This window comes from Camelus bactrianus, chromosome 6 (genome assembly GCF_048773025.1).
Source record: "Camelus bactrianus isolate YW-2024 breed Bactrian camel chromosome 6, ASM4877302v1, whole genome shotgun sequence".
NCBI lineage: Eukaryota > Metazoa > Chordata > Mammalia > Artiodactyla > Camelidae > Camelus > Camelus bactrianus.
In genome coordinates this window covers 28,206,621-28,220,554 of record NC_133544.1, presented here as the reverse complement: position 1 = coordinate 28,220,554, position 13,934 = coordinate 28,206,621, and the positions used below count along the sequence as shown (strand labels likewise).

The following is a 13,934-nucleotide window of genomic DNA, read 5'->3' as shown; positions in this document are numbered from 1 at the left end:
TCATCTCCCTTCTAAGCCCGAGAGGGCTGGGGGCAGGCTGGTGGGCTGGCTCTGAGAGGAGAGTGGAGCTCTCTCAGCCTCCCACTCAGCCAAGAACAATCCCGGGCAGGGGACTCATGGCAGAGAGCAGGGAAGAATGGAGTGAATCCTCAGGTTCCCCGACGGCAGCCCTCTCTGCTAGTGGGGACTCAGTTCTGAGGCCTTCAGGGAGGTGCTGTGCAGAACTGCATCCAATCTGGGCTAAGCAGATTAGTTCCCTCCCAGTGAAAGGTTCTGGGCAGCTGAGCAGGGCAGCTCCCTGCACAGTGGCAGGGGGCTGTCATTACCAGTCCCAGATAGGACATAATTACATGATCCCTGGAGGGAGCTCCTAATTGAATTACAGGGTATCTCCAGAGCATCAAAGGCAGCCTGCACTCAGAGGTAGCCGAGCAGCCCAGGAATGGACCTTCTGAGGAACTGGTGCTGGGCAGGGGTCAGGCTGTAGGGGAGCTCGGCTATGAAGCCAGAGTGCTCCGTGGATCTCTTCAAAACTGAGAGAGGAGAGGAGGAAAGCACAGAGAGCGGGGATGACGGGTGCTCCCTCGTCCTCATACCTAAGAGATGTGTTCCGGTCCCACATCCCAGGCTGCTGAACCTGGAGGTGGTACACAGCTAGAGAACATGCAAGGAATTCACTCCTTTCATTCATGTATTTATTCACTCATTCAACATTCTTTGTGTCCCTATGATATGTGATGCAGAAGAACCAGGTGCTGCTCTGATCTGAGGACCCAGTCCGCCTGGGGGCCACTGACTCCTGAGGTCAACTTCAGCTTCTATCTGTGCATGCCCCAAAGGCCGAAGCCAATCAGCCCTTCTTCTTAACAAGTCCTTCTGAGTTGACTGGAGGAGGGGGTGTGCAAGTCACCTCTAATGATTCCAAATCAAATCCCGACAAAAGGCAGGAGGAAGTGTCTCTGTGTAGCTGTAGGCTTGGGGGTCCCTCCTCTATAGCAACTCTCACCCACACTCCCTTCCCTGCCACGCTGGGGACACCCTGAAGACAGAAATGAGCCTTTTCTCACTGTGCTCAGCCCACAGTATGAGCTCCATGAATGTCTGCTGATTGTACCCTGAGCGACTGCCACCAGTCTCCCCACCTCCGCCCCTCTGTTGCTCCCGGCCCCACAGACTTGGACGGCTTTCGTGGGCTGTCTAGGGGCTGTAGCTAAGAGCCATCTGCTCTTTCTTACCGTCCTTCTCCAACCCTTGGTCCTGGATGTCCTCAGCCACCACGGACACAGCACCAAGAGGCCCCCTCGATCTGAACACACGGCCCTAAGCCAGCCTCGCCCTGTTCCCCAGGCAGCAGGCCAAAGCATCCTCTGTTGGTAGTTCCTGATGACGAAGCGACACAAACAAGAATCCGCTGTGCACCGGCTTGGGCAAGGGTGGGTCTGAGCCAGCAGTCAAGACTGATGAGTCCAGATTTCTGAGCTGGGCATTAAGGAGTTTACTTGGCCCTTGCCAAATTCCTTGGGCCCAGTTGCCCCTGAATTAAAGGACAGCCAACTCTTGCTGTTAAGGAAGAGGTGTTGGATGTCCTCTTAACTCTTTCCATATGAGAAGAAAGCCTGCTACTCTCAGCTTCATGACCTTATTCTGATGCTAAAATATGTAACGTAGTTGAAAAATGTGTGATTTATAAGCAAAAGATCTAGGTTTGGATACGAAGCTCTGTGTTCAAGGTAAATTACTTAATATTTCTTAAACTCAGTTACCTAATCTGAAGAAAGTGATATTAGCCCTAAAAGTATGACAAATCCTTTACTTTCAAAAGTGGAATTTTATGTTTCCATACAAATATTGAATGTTCTATGATGTAAGAAAAATAACAACAATAATAGTCATCTTTCCCCAAGCTCTGAACAATGCTGAAGCCTAGATGAGCAACACTGGGTCCTATGTTCTGAGACAGCCTCCAGAATGTTCTTACCTCCCCAGGGGGTCACCCTCCTCAAAACAACTTTAAACAGTTAGTGCCTAATATTTTCGAAGCATTTTACAGCAGCTAGTTCCTTTGAAAGTCAGCCCGTAGCTGCGTTCACACTACTCTCTCCACAACCCCCAAAATAGAAAGCCTGTCTTCTTCCAACAGTCCACACAGGTTAATTAAAATGTCACTCGTCTCTACTTTCGCTAGAATTGTATCAGCTGATGGTTGTGACACCAGTTACCTTTTTACATATTTTATGAAAAATGGAAATCTCATTAATTTTCAGCTAAAAATCTTGTGAAATATGGGTTCCATGACAAGGGGATGGACAATTAAAATGGCCTGTGGCAGGAAGCTGCTTGGGAGCCACTGGTCTGGTTTATGAAGCCCCACTAGGTTAGCAGGGGTTCTGGAAGATTCTGGTCTAATAAAGTTTTCTGCTTCATGTGTCCAGTGGGGATTTATGTCCCTATGGATTCATCCAGGGAATGGAAGACAGTTCTGTGTCATGCAGGATGAAGAGAGTGATTCAGTGAGGTTTTTCCCATTAGGACTGGCCCAGTAATGGAGAGAGAGTGGCAACTTCAAACTCATGCATCTCAGGGAAATGGAGGCTCCTACTTTCTTCATCCCATGAAGTTCTTTGCATCTCTCATCCCAGGACTAGAGTTGGCAGACTTGGCTTTTCTTCTCACACCCACCACTGAGTCCAGAAACAGCCTCAACAGTCCTTTCCAAGATGGCCCCCTGGACAGCCACTCCGGACTGACTGGAGCGGACACAAAAAGAGCCCTATTTTACACCCGCTCCTGTGCCCTGGGACGTGGGCACCCGAGTCCCCCACTGTGGCACCTGGAGCTAAGAACACTCTGGCTTCCGGGGAGTTCCCAGAAAGGCATCAAGTTACAGCTGCAAAGATAAAGGCGGTGGGGGGGGGGGGTCCCTGCTGGCTCCAGCTAAGTCCAGCTGACCAACTGTCTAGCAAGGGAGGGTGGGGAGGGAAAGGCTGTCATTCTATCCCTGGTGAGCATGAGTGGCAGGGAAACTTTCTGTCTTGGTCGGGAACACAGGCTGCTCGGAAACCCAAACCCAGAAGAGGCTTTGAAAATGACTCAGTACCCAAACAGTACACCTATAATGACAGCAGATTACTTTCTGACGCGAGTCTCCTGGAGAGGACGGACCAGAAGAGAGCAAAGGGGGAGGACTGACCCTGGTAGCCTTGAGATCTGTGCCACTGAGCATCACCCACTAGGAATGCTTTCTGTTGCTCTGGGTAGAAGCCAGTTTCATCTTGGCTGCTGAGGCTGCGGTCAGCTTGATGGACAGGATGGGGCTGCGGGCTCCAGAGGTGGCTACTTCTCCCGCTCTCCAGCCCACTGCCCCCTCGCAGACCACTGTAAAATCAGTGCTCTTTGAGGCACTGCAATCTCTTATGCTGTGTCAGTTTTGAGGTGACAGATGACTGTCTGACCTGGGACTGCCTTCTAAGTGACACTGTTCACCACTTGGAGACCTAACTGCTTAGGTAGCTTATCATGGAAACGCCATGGCAACTTCATTTTCCCACCCCACCACCCAGTTACCGTAGATTAACTGTCAAGTTGGGGGTGCGGGGGGACCTTGGCTTGACACAGGGCAAACACGTATCTGGCCAGTGGCCTTTGATATAGTTAGGTTGGACCCAAAAGGCAGGGGAGGGGGACAACAGATTGAGAATCTGAGCTAGAAGAATAGAAAGATCTTTCCAGGTAGGAGCTGAGAGCATATATGGAGAGAGGAGCCACGAGATAGGACTGTTGGTCTGTGAGGTAGCACTATAAGCCAGAAGCAATAAGGGAGAAAGCCACGGAGAGAAGCAGAGATGCTGGGAGACAGAGACCACGTGGCCTAGAGCATCAGAAAGAGAAGGTGGTCCTTAGGGCTCCCTCAGCCTCAGATGGCTTTCTGATACCAGCTCCAGTCTGTGCTGGAGCCTCATAATTCAACCCTCTTGTCTCAACTTACAGTCAAACACTTTGTGGTGAAGGAAGAAAAGAGCATCAGAGTGAGTGGTTTGTTTCCCGGGAGATAGCAGTCTTCTCGGCGTTATCGGGAGGCGAGTCCCTTCTGTCCAAATGACAAGCTTTCTTAAGGGATACTCACAGCTCGTTCTTGGTCACTTGAAGAAATCATAGATCAGACAGTAGACAGAAGGCAATCCAAGCACAGATGCCAATGGCGTGAGGGAAGGGGATGTAGGGGAAATGATAGGGATAAAAGAGGAGACAGGACTAAAGGAAGCAGGGAGGAAGGCTCTGCGTGCGAGCAGGAGTGGAATCCACCGCACCAGCACCTGCAGCGCCTGGAGCACATACAGCAGAGGAGGAAAAGATGCAGCAGAGGACGTCTGGGAGAGAGGGCAAGTGTAAGAGAAGGGTTTACAAACAGAAAGGAAGGTACGAGCAGAGCAAGACAGTGAACTCATAGAAGATCTGCAGCCAGGGCCATGGTTACCCCTAGGGAAGGTGGCAGAGCAAAATGCTACATCACCACGACTCAGAGAGAAACCACGTGGGGTATACGAGGGGGAAACCAAAAAGTAGACAAGTCAACACCAAGAGCTCGGGAAAAAAAGATGGACCGCTAGGGAGAAACGGCAGTATTAGTCCTCTGTAATCTGTAGTTCGTTTCATAGCCAAATTCTGAGTAGTTACTGTCAAGATGGCACTGATTTTGAAAGCACCAACGAAAGAACCTACAATAGAGTGTTCTCTGTATCATAACTAACTGATTCTTCATGAACCACCTTGCCACCAAGTGATAAATGAACTGGGCTCAGGCAAGGACAGGTTAATGTCCATACATGCTGACCCTTAGCTAGAGGGAGTCAGGATGGTGCCATGTTGATAACTGAACCCCAGTATATACATATACCTAGCGATGGCTCGGTTTTCAGAAAAACAAATTCTTCCACAAAGAATAAATTTTACTTTCAACTTTATCTCCTTCTCGACTTATCCAGATAACGTCCTACTTGGGTGCCTCGGAGGTGGTAGGGGTGGGAATAGAATTCCTGTGAATGAAAACTATCATGTCTCCTGAGTATGTTTACCTAGGGCTTTCCTTCATGGTCTTTCAGCAAAATCCTCACAGCATTTGATTCCTTCAAAATGTTTCTGGACAGCACAGAGTTTAAATATGGGGACTTCGCTCTGTTTGCAGTATGTAACCTCTCAGTTACATACTACTGGCTCTATGCCAGGGCTTCTGGTTGGATTCTGGAAGCACAGTTTAATTTCTCTCAAAAAACAACAACAACAACAACAACAAGAAAACACCACCTCGAATACGCTGAAGACCACAGCTCTGAGTTCTACTCCCTTCCTCATGGAGTCGACAGGGCCACAGCCCAGGGGTGGAGAAGACGTGAATGACCTTCCAAATACATCTGGGAAGTTGATGAGAGACTGGACGACAAGGAAGAGTCCTCCCCATTCATCCACCTCACTTTGCCCAAGCATCCGTCTCCATCATGCTTCTGAGTGAGTGAGGAAACTGACCTTAAGAGCCAGGAAAGTCGAGACGAACTAAGCAAGGCCCATGGCAGGATTTCCATCATCATTCCCTTATTATTGCCTGAAGCCCCAGCTAGCATCATTCCAAGCAGCGCCCAGGAGAGCCTGCTTTGCGGCTAAGACTGTTTCATCTTCTGTCTGGCGAGCCATGTGAACATCTCCAATCACGGTGTGCCTTTCTCAACAAACCCAACCTGACATTCACCCTGGTGGAATCTCTACCCCTGCACCACTGAGCTATCTCCTAGCAGAGGGCAGACCAATGTGAGAAAACCAAGGTCTGGCACGTCGGATGCTCTGCTGTATATGGTCCCTGACCAAGTCAGGTACAAGGGCTTTTGCCAGATACATTGTTGCCAGGGATACTGCATCCTTAAACCCTAAAACAAATTAACCGGGAAGGCTCTGGACTTCCTGGAGATTGTTACAGACGTGTAAGGTTTAAGTACACTTGAGGTGCTTTATGGATCCTGGAGTTGGAATATATCATTCTTAGCCATATTCTTTGGCAATTTCAGTAACTAAGAAGAAAAGAAAGAAAATTTATCAGGACCTGGGACCTTTCTGGGCACAACACCCAAAGCTTCTGCTAAAAAGTCCGCCTCGCCTTTAGTCACTCCTTTAGGCCTGGAAGAGGGAAAGTTGTAGTTGAATAATCCTACTTGAAATATTTCACTGTTAAATCCCCCACCCTCATTCAACAACTGGCTTAGGCATGGAGTCTCTTCTTCAGGACCACTCTGAGCCAAGCACACAGCTCTCTATGAGTTCCACAAACCCATGGTCCTGGTGGCTGACTGTTTACCTAGAGCTAAAGAGGACCTTGTTACTGGAAGTCAGGCACGGAAGGCAGAAGGAAAGAGAAAGAGAGGGAGAAGTATCACTACGTCCACCACACGCCCACCCTCACTCAGCACACAGCTTGTAACTTTTCTCAAGCACAGAAAGGGCATTTGAGAGGCAAATAATCTTCCCCAGAGGCCAGAAAGAGACCATCCTATCACCCCGCTGAGCCAAAGGAAAAGAAAAAAGCCCACTGTGTTTTAGTCAGCTTGGAGAATGTAAAAACTGTGTCCTGGTAACTCCGGAATTGTGTAGGTTTTGCTGGAATGCCTTGGGGGCTGAAACTTTACAGAGCAAACACCCCTGGGAGAGAATGGCCTGCATCGTTCTGAAAAAATTTCATTATTTCATGGAACAAGGTCTAGCCTGAAGTTCACCATCACCAAAAGATGCCTCAGCTACACCTGTCACCTTTTTTCAGTGAAAGATCACTAAGATAAAGCTTTCTTAAAAATTTTCTAGGGGCTCAATAGTTTTCTTCCTGAATAGTTTCAAGGTGAACCAAGAGATTAAAAACAGTCCATAACATATTATTCTTCTTAGTTAAGACATTAGTTACATAATGCTCCTGGATGTGCACTTCCAGGGCATCTCTCACTCAAGAATTTCCATATTCTTTCCAAAGTTAACATTTTGATGGATAAAAATAAAATGGAAAGGTCCAAATCGAGAGGTGGAGACATGAAATCAGTAGACATGAAATTGATCATATCTACCTGTGTGACCTCGGACAAGTCACTCTGCATCTCTGAGTCTCAGCTTCATAATCTGTAAAAAGGAGAGGTCAGATACCTTCCAGTTTTAACGTTCTAATTTTGTTGGGAAATGTGTAGTACAGCTAATACTCCACCCTTCTCCGAAGGAGGCCTATGCTATTTAATTATAGTAGATCTTGGCATTTGCATATTTGACATCTGTGGCTCTGACTATTCCCAGAGACCCCAAAGGTTGATGAGCCACAATAATCTTATTTTGCAGAGAAGTGCTGTGAGTGTGGGAGCCAGTCACATGTTTACTGGGTGAGACGAATGTGCCGGCAAGCCCCGGTATCTCGGTGAGGTTTCGTTATTATCTGTGGTGGGCTCCGAGGCCAGAGTGCCCATGATGTGCTGCAGTGGTAGCCACAAGGGCAAGGATTCTTCTAGATCACGAAGATGCCAACAGCATCCCTCTCAAATGTCCCAAGTTCACTGTAACCTGGGTTTAAAGTAAGCATGTACCCATCCCCACTTCATCTGCTTCACTTCTGCATCGTCAGTGAAGGTCCCACACACAGCGAGGAGCTTGCATTCCCCTTTCATTGAACTTAACCACACCACTTGTCCCATGTGTTCTGACTTGCCTTTATACCCTGTACCCTCTCCACCGGAGAATGAGGTCCTTGAGAGCTGAAATGCCAGCCTATCGTGGTCACTTATGTATCTCCAATACCTAGTCGTGAACCTAGTATGGAGCAGATACATCATGTTTGCTGAACAACTGAGTGCCTTCTGTGAGCAGACACTGTGCTAAAGGTACATTTTCTTTATGTTTGTAAGTAGCACTTATCACAATCCTGAAGGATAGACATTATTGTTCCTATCATTCCAACAAAATATCTGGCACTCAGACAACCGAAGTGACCTGTTAAAGCTACGCAGCTGGTGGGTGATGGATTCACATCAGTTTGTCAGACTCCAAAGTTCATGTTTTTCCATCCTATCCTGGTGCTAAGGACCTCTTTGAAGAAGTAAAGCACAAAACCAAATGAGTGAGTTCACAGACCTAATGTTAATGATAGAGCACAGGCCTGGCTTCAACCGGAATAGATTCAGAGGAGTATGGTGAGGGCAAAATTGCCAATGCTACCAGGCTTGGTAGGCGAATAAAACTACACAAGAGGGACGGGTTAGAAAGGGAAATTGCGTCACACAGTTTCTGCCTAAGTACCTTGAGGGTTTCCATTTCAGTTTCCAGATTGGCATTGCAATTAGCAGGGTCTCAGGGCAAGGGCTAGAGTCTAGCTAAGATGGAGCTGAACACTGGAACTGGGAAGCAAGCATTCGTGACCCAATTATGCAAGTCCTTTGAAAAGCCACGTTCCTTCCTGGGTTTCACGGTTTGATCAAGAGTATTAGAGCCTTTCAACTCTAACCTGGGGCCAGCAGCATCAGGGCTTATTAGAAATGCAGAATCTCAAGCCCTGCCCTAGACCTTTTCAATCATAATCTGCATTTCAGTGCGATCCCTGGGGGCTCATAAGCACATTAACATTTGAGAGGCACTTCTCTAGGAGATAGTCTAAGGTCCTCTCTGGCTCTAATATTTGATGAGTTTCAATCAGTGATCTTCATGGTAACCTAAAAACTATCATGCTTATTAATTAGGGTCACACAGAGATCCAAGTAACCAGATTACCTCAATTGTGTCTTCTGTAGAATACTCTTAATCACTGGCCATGTTTACTGAGCATATACCATGTTCGGGGAACACTGCATATACTATCTTGAATCACTGTAACAGCCCTGTAAGACAGACATTTTTATTCTCATCTTACCAATGAGGAAATAATCTCATAAGTTAATAAAATTTCCTCACTGCATCGTTAAATCAGTAGTCGAGCCAGAATAACCCAGAACACTGTACTTAAAGCCCATGGTTTTTGTTTGTTTGTTTGTTTTTGCCACATCATACTGCCTCTAGTTGTAAAATTACAATTTAAAGTATCAAAGGTAGGGCTCCCTTTGTGAGAAAAGACTAGCAGGCTTTGGGCTCATTCTTTTGCAATGAAGGAGACCAAAAGGGCAGTCTAAAGTCTACTGAAGTCTAAAATACGACGCAAAGGAACAGATGGGAAACCCTAGAACACCTGGACTAGCATCTCAAACGTGTGGAAGTTGATATACATTTAGCACCAGCACCACCCAGAAGTGATCATTCATAAGGGTCATTTACACCAAGATAGTATTCAAGCTGAAAACACAAATAGGTTTGAGGAAGGATGAGTGATATTCAGAGATCTTAGGTGCACAAATTGATTATTAATGAAATGAAGAAATTGGGATCCAAGCTTCGGACCTCTCAAAAACTACCCTTCGGTTCCCTTGGTAGATAAGTACTGAATAGAAGGAACTACAAGTCTGTCCAATTACGGCTAATGCTGTGGTCTTGATGCTATTCAATGCCTGACAATAACCTCTTATACACTGACATTGGCATATATACATGTGAAATTTCATGGCGTGTTTCTTCCTGCCAAGAGATGGAAGGGCCTGTTTCTCATTTGTATGTATAAACACTCTCCCCAGAGCACATATAACTGGACAGTATTCTCCAGAAGGTACAGGTTTTTACTTATGCTAACAAGTCATTATCCTTCCCAGCAAAATGACTAAACGGAGCTCTAATAAATCAATTTATCAGTGGCTGTTTCACTTCAGGGGACAATATCCCCTGTTCCATCTTTGGCTAGTGCAAATATGACCTACATTGAACACCTATGTCCCTTGCTCAGAAAAGTCCTAGAGCTGGGAGAAACTGCAAAAAGATCTCACCTTGCCTCTTGTCAAGGAAAGTATTGTTATTCTCACTTTACAGATGAGAGTTTTCATTTCCCATTGGAAGTGTCTTTAGCAGGTTCTTGGAGTGGTTGACATCCCCCACTTTCTCTATGCCCCTTTTGTTCTCCACACCTTCCTCTGCTACTGCTTACTGCTTGTGGACGTGAACAGGAATTCAGAGACGAAGTTCCCCTTTCTCATCCCCGCCCCTCTTGACCACCCTGGAAAGCCTCCCCTCTCATAAGCTGAAAGTCCTGGGGAAAGTCAATCTGCTTTCTTCTTCAAAGATATCCACCCGAGAAAAGAACAGAACACCCAGTACAAGAGGCCTCAGAGTGACAGAGGCAACGGAAGTGTAAGACCCACGGTGTCTGAAGGACTACGTGGGCCAGTAACCTAGAAGTATTTTAGGAGAATTCTGGACTGTGAAGAGAAATGACCACACAGAAGATGTTTGTTTTCCCCACAGTTTCTAAGAGGCTTCTCCTTCACTGCTTAGCCAGATTTTGGAACTTAGACCTGTGACTAAGACAGATGGCCGCTGCCCTGGGCTCTGCTTCTCCAAGATACCTTTAGGACCCAAACCATAGTGACTCATCTCACCTAGACTGGGCGAGCCTCACACTATAAACTAGCCTATTGGTGTCTAAAGAGACTGCCAAGTTTTAATCAATTTTGCAATTTCCAAATTGAAGGAAAGGTGCCTGAAATCTGGTTATACAATACAACTGCAAAGTGGTACTGGGGGTGGGGGGAGCCAATGTCACTTACTTTGTTGAGGATGTCCTGATTGGGTTATCACTGTCTCAGAATGGAAAAGATTGACTTCAAAGCTCATATAAGCCCTTGGAATGAGAAGAGGAGGAAGGAGAGATCCAAATCATCTCCTAGCTCTTGCTTAGTCACAAGAATTCCCCCAAATCTGACAGCAGAACTTCTAGAAGTCATCCCACACCTCCAGCAGCCATCATTTTGAGTTTCAGTGGACAACATGTTCTGTGTCCCTAGATTCTGCCATGGGATTCCTTGCCCCAAAACAATTTAAAGTGAAAAGACAAAAGGAGAGTTTGGAAGCAGAACCTGGCAGTAGTGTCTGCTGATTCTGCACACCTGTGATGGAACCAAAGTTTGACATTAACATGGATACAAGGAAAAGTTTTAAAGAGTGGTGCAGAAGGAGAGAAGGAGGTGGCAAGGGATGGAGAGAGACCGGATGTGTAAAGGCTACTTACACAGTTTCATCATTCTTGAATTCCAACTCTCCATATGTGTCTTCAAAATCCTCTCCACCACCCTTGGCTGTCCCTTCTACTGTCCTAAAGGGGACGATGACTGTGCCCCGGGCACCTGATGTCCGCAGAACCTTGACCTCCAAGACACCAATACTTTCACTGACATGAATCGTGTCACATTCAAAAGTGAAGATGCCTGCGTGGTCATCATCCAAGATCGTGACTGTGGCCACACAAGGGGACGCCAGGATAGCCCGAGGCAAGGGAAGACTATTGAGTACTATTGGAGGCATCCCCTCCTCTGGCGGCTCCTCCTCTAGGCGAACATTGCTCAACCTCACAAAGAAGTGTTCGTCCTCCTCAAAAATGTCATCATCAATGATGCCCACGGAGAACTCCTTCTGGGTCTCTCCTGGCTTCAGGACCACAGTGCCCTCTGTGAACTCATAATCAGCCCCTGCGTTGGCAGAACCATCCTCTGTTTTGTAGTCCACGTACATGGTCTTGGACGTGTCCCCCCCTTTCCTCACCACTGTCAGGAGTACAGCCCCACAGTTCTCCAGGCACTGATAAGAGCATGGGTCAAAGAAGACCTTGGAGACAAAGTCCTCAGGCTCATCTGCATGCACCTCGCTCATGCTGGAGGCCTTTTTGGCTTGTTCTGCTGCGTGTTTCTTCAGGATATTGCCTGCGCCAGTCATCATCCGAGTGGCTTGGATCCGGTAGAAGGCACGGCTCTTCTGTTGATGGGAAAGAGCATAGTAATTGGCCATCTCTACCAGCTGATCTAAGTCCTTCTCTGGGTGCTTCTGTTTCAGATCCTTGAGAATCCGGATCATCTCCCTGCGGGACTCATCCACTTCCTTCCCTTCCAGGGACACCAGGTTCCCATCTAGGAAGTGGGAGTTCATCATTTTCCCATCCATCTCAATGCCCTTGGGGTGGTCACCCTCAGTCTCTATGATGATTCCTCGGTGTTTATCTGCACGGTACTTTTTGTGCATGTATTTGTAGAAGAGCAGTCGCCTATCTGCCACCCAGGCCAGAAGGACACACACCGGAAAGAAGAAGAGAGTGAGGAGGCCTTCCCAAACCTGGACCACACCAGGAGAGAAGACTGCCAGGATCATATAGAGCCAGATGTAGGCAAAGATGCTCCAAGCAGCAGTGACAAAGAAGACTCGTAGGTGCTTGATCTTGCGAGTCTCTCCATCGGGGATCACATAGACACAGATGCCAATGATAATGAACATGTTGAAGGCTGCACTGCCCACAATGGTTGAAGGTCCGAGTTCACCAGCAATGAACCCATGACCACACACCTCAATTAGAGAGAGGAGGATCTCAGGAGCAGAGGAACCCAGGGCCATGAGGGTCAGGTTGGAGACAGTTTCGTTCCAGACCCTGATCGTGGTTGTGCTGGTCTCTCCATTGGGCTTTTTGATAGTCACCTCTCTCTCTTGAGAAGTGATGACTTCAATAGATGCCATGAAGCGATCAGCAATGATGGACACCCCCAGGAACATGTATATCAGGGCCACAAAGTAGACAATGACCCTGGCAATCTTGTCACCAAGGGAAGGGTTCTCCGGGTACCAGATTGGTAAGATGACACCCTCCTTGCAGTCCGATGACCCTGAACAGGACTCATTGTTCTGCCCTGTGTTGGGCACATCCCCTGAGGTGCCAGCCTCTGCCCGAAGACCATTCAGGAAGAGCACAAAAGTAATCAGCCCAAAATGGAGGAAGGCAGAGGTGAGAGGCTGCAACCTTAACCACGCCATACACGAGACTTAGCCGCTGGCTTCCACCGCAGCACCAGGGGTCCTCCTGACAGGCCAGAGACCTAGAAAAGACCAGAGAGGCAGAAAAAGGCATAAAGGATAAGGATGACAGCAAATGGCAGGTTCCCACCAATACAAACTGATTCTTCACCCTGAGCGACATATTGCACTGACATACGGGGCAGTCTCTCACTTGGAAAAATAGATGTCACCGAGAGGCACAAATAGCTGTTCTGTCCTCGGGACCATCTGGTAGACTCAGTTGAAAAATGGCTTAAAATACTGGGAATACTGGTAATGGAAACTTAAGCGATACCCTTCTAGTCCTGACTCCCAAGCCCTCTGCTATCTGTGAGAGTTCTCAGGAATCAACTTAAAATCTTCATCCCTACAGACACTGTTTCTAGAGTTTTAAGCCTTCCCTACCACACCATCATCAGACTCAAGATACTCAAGAATTTTGCATAACATAGGTTTGCAAGAGTACATACTGAATTGAACCCAGATATAGCACCTGGCTCTGGGTGCAGCGGAGCCTGGTTGGGAAAAATTTCTTCCCCAGATGAGAAATTTATGGAGGTGAGCCGTGATTCTGAGATTACTTGGGAAATCAAAAGAGCTGATTCTGTAGTGAATACGACCTGCCATGTAGATCGCCTGAGGCCCTGTAAGCTGTGCCTAACACCCAGTCCACAGCAGCCCTTGGACCTTCAGCAAAACATGCTTATGAAAGAGTTTAGGCATCCAGTTACAGGAAGATGAGGATCAGCCAGCCACTCAAATTCCAAACACCAAACACAGAACGGGGCCAAGTGGTAGAAATCCCTATAAATAACATGCAAGTGGCTCTGAAATAAGTCTTTTTGAAACTGCAGGCAAGATTTCAGGGTGAAATGCGGCCTCATTTGCTGGCCTCAAGGCACTAAAAGGTGAGCGTGAGTTCAGAATAATGGGAAGAAATTCAACCAAAACTATAGACTCATCTTTCTGCTTATTGCCTT

At 47.3% G+C, this 13,934-nt stretch overlaps 1 protein-coding gene across 10 annotated transcripts in view; it reads right to left on the bottom strand.

Moving 5' to 3' along the window:
- Nucleotides 1–13,934, bottom strand: part of SLC8A3 (solute carrier family 8 member A3) — a 141,595-nt gene that overhangs the window by 107,250 nt on the left and 20,411 nt on the right. For 9 of the 10 annotated variants that reach the window (XM_045522163.2, XM_074365324.1, XM_074365326.1 and 6 more), the window contains exon 2: nucleotides 11,150–12,995. In XM_045522163.2, the coding sequence (XP_045378119.1) occupies nucleotides 11,150–12,933 (1,784 nt within the window). In that variant the 5' untranslated portion in view covers nucleotides 12,934–12,995. Of the gene's footprint in view, nucleotides 1–11,149; nucleotides 12,996–13,934 lie in introns of those variants that run through there. The other variant, XM_045522170.2, reaches the window with a different exon arrangement.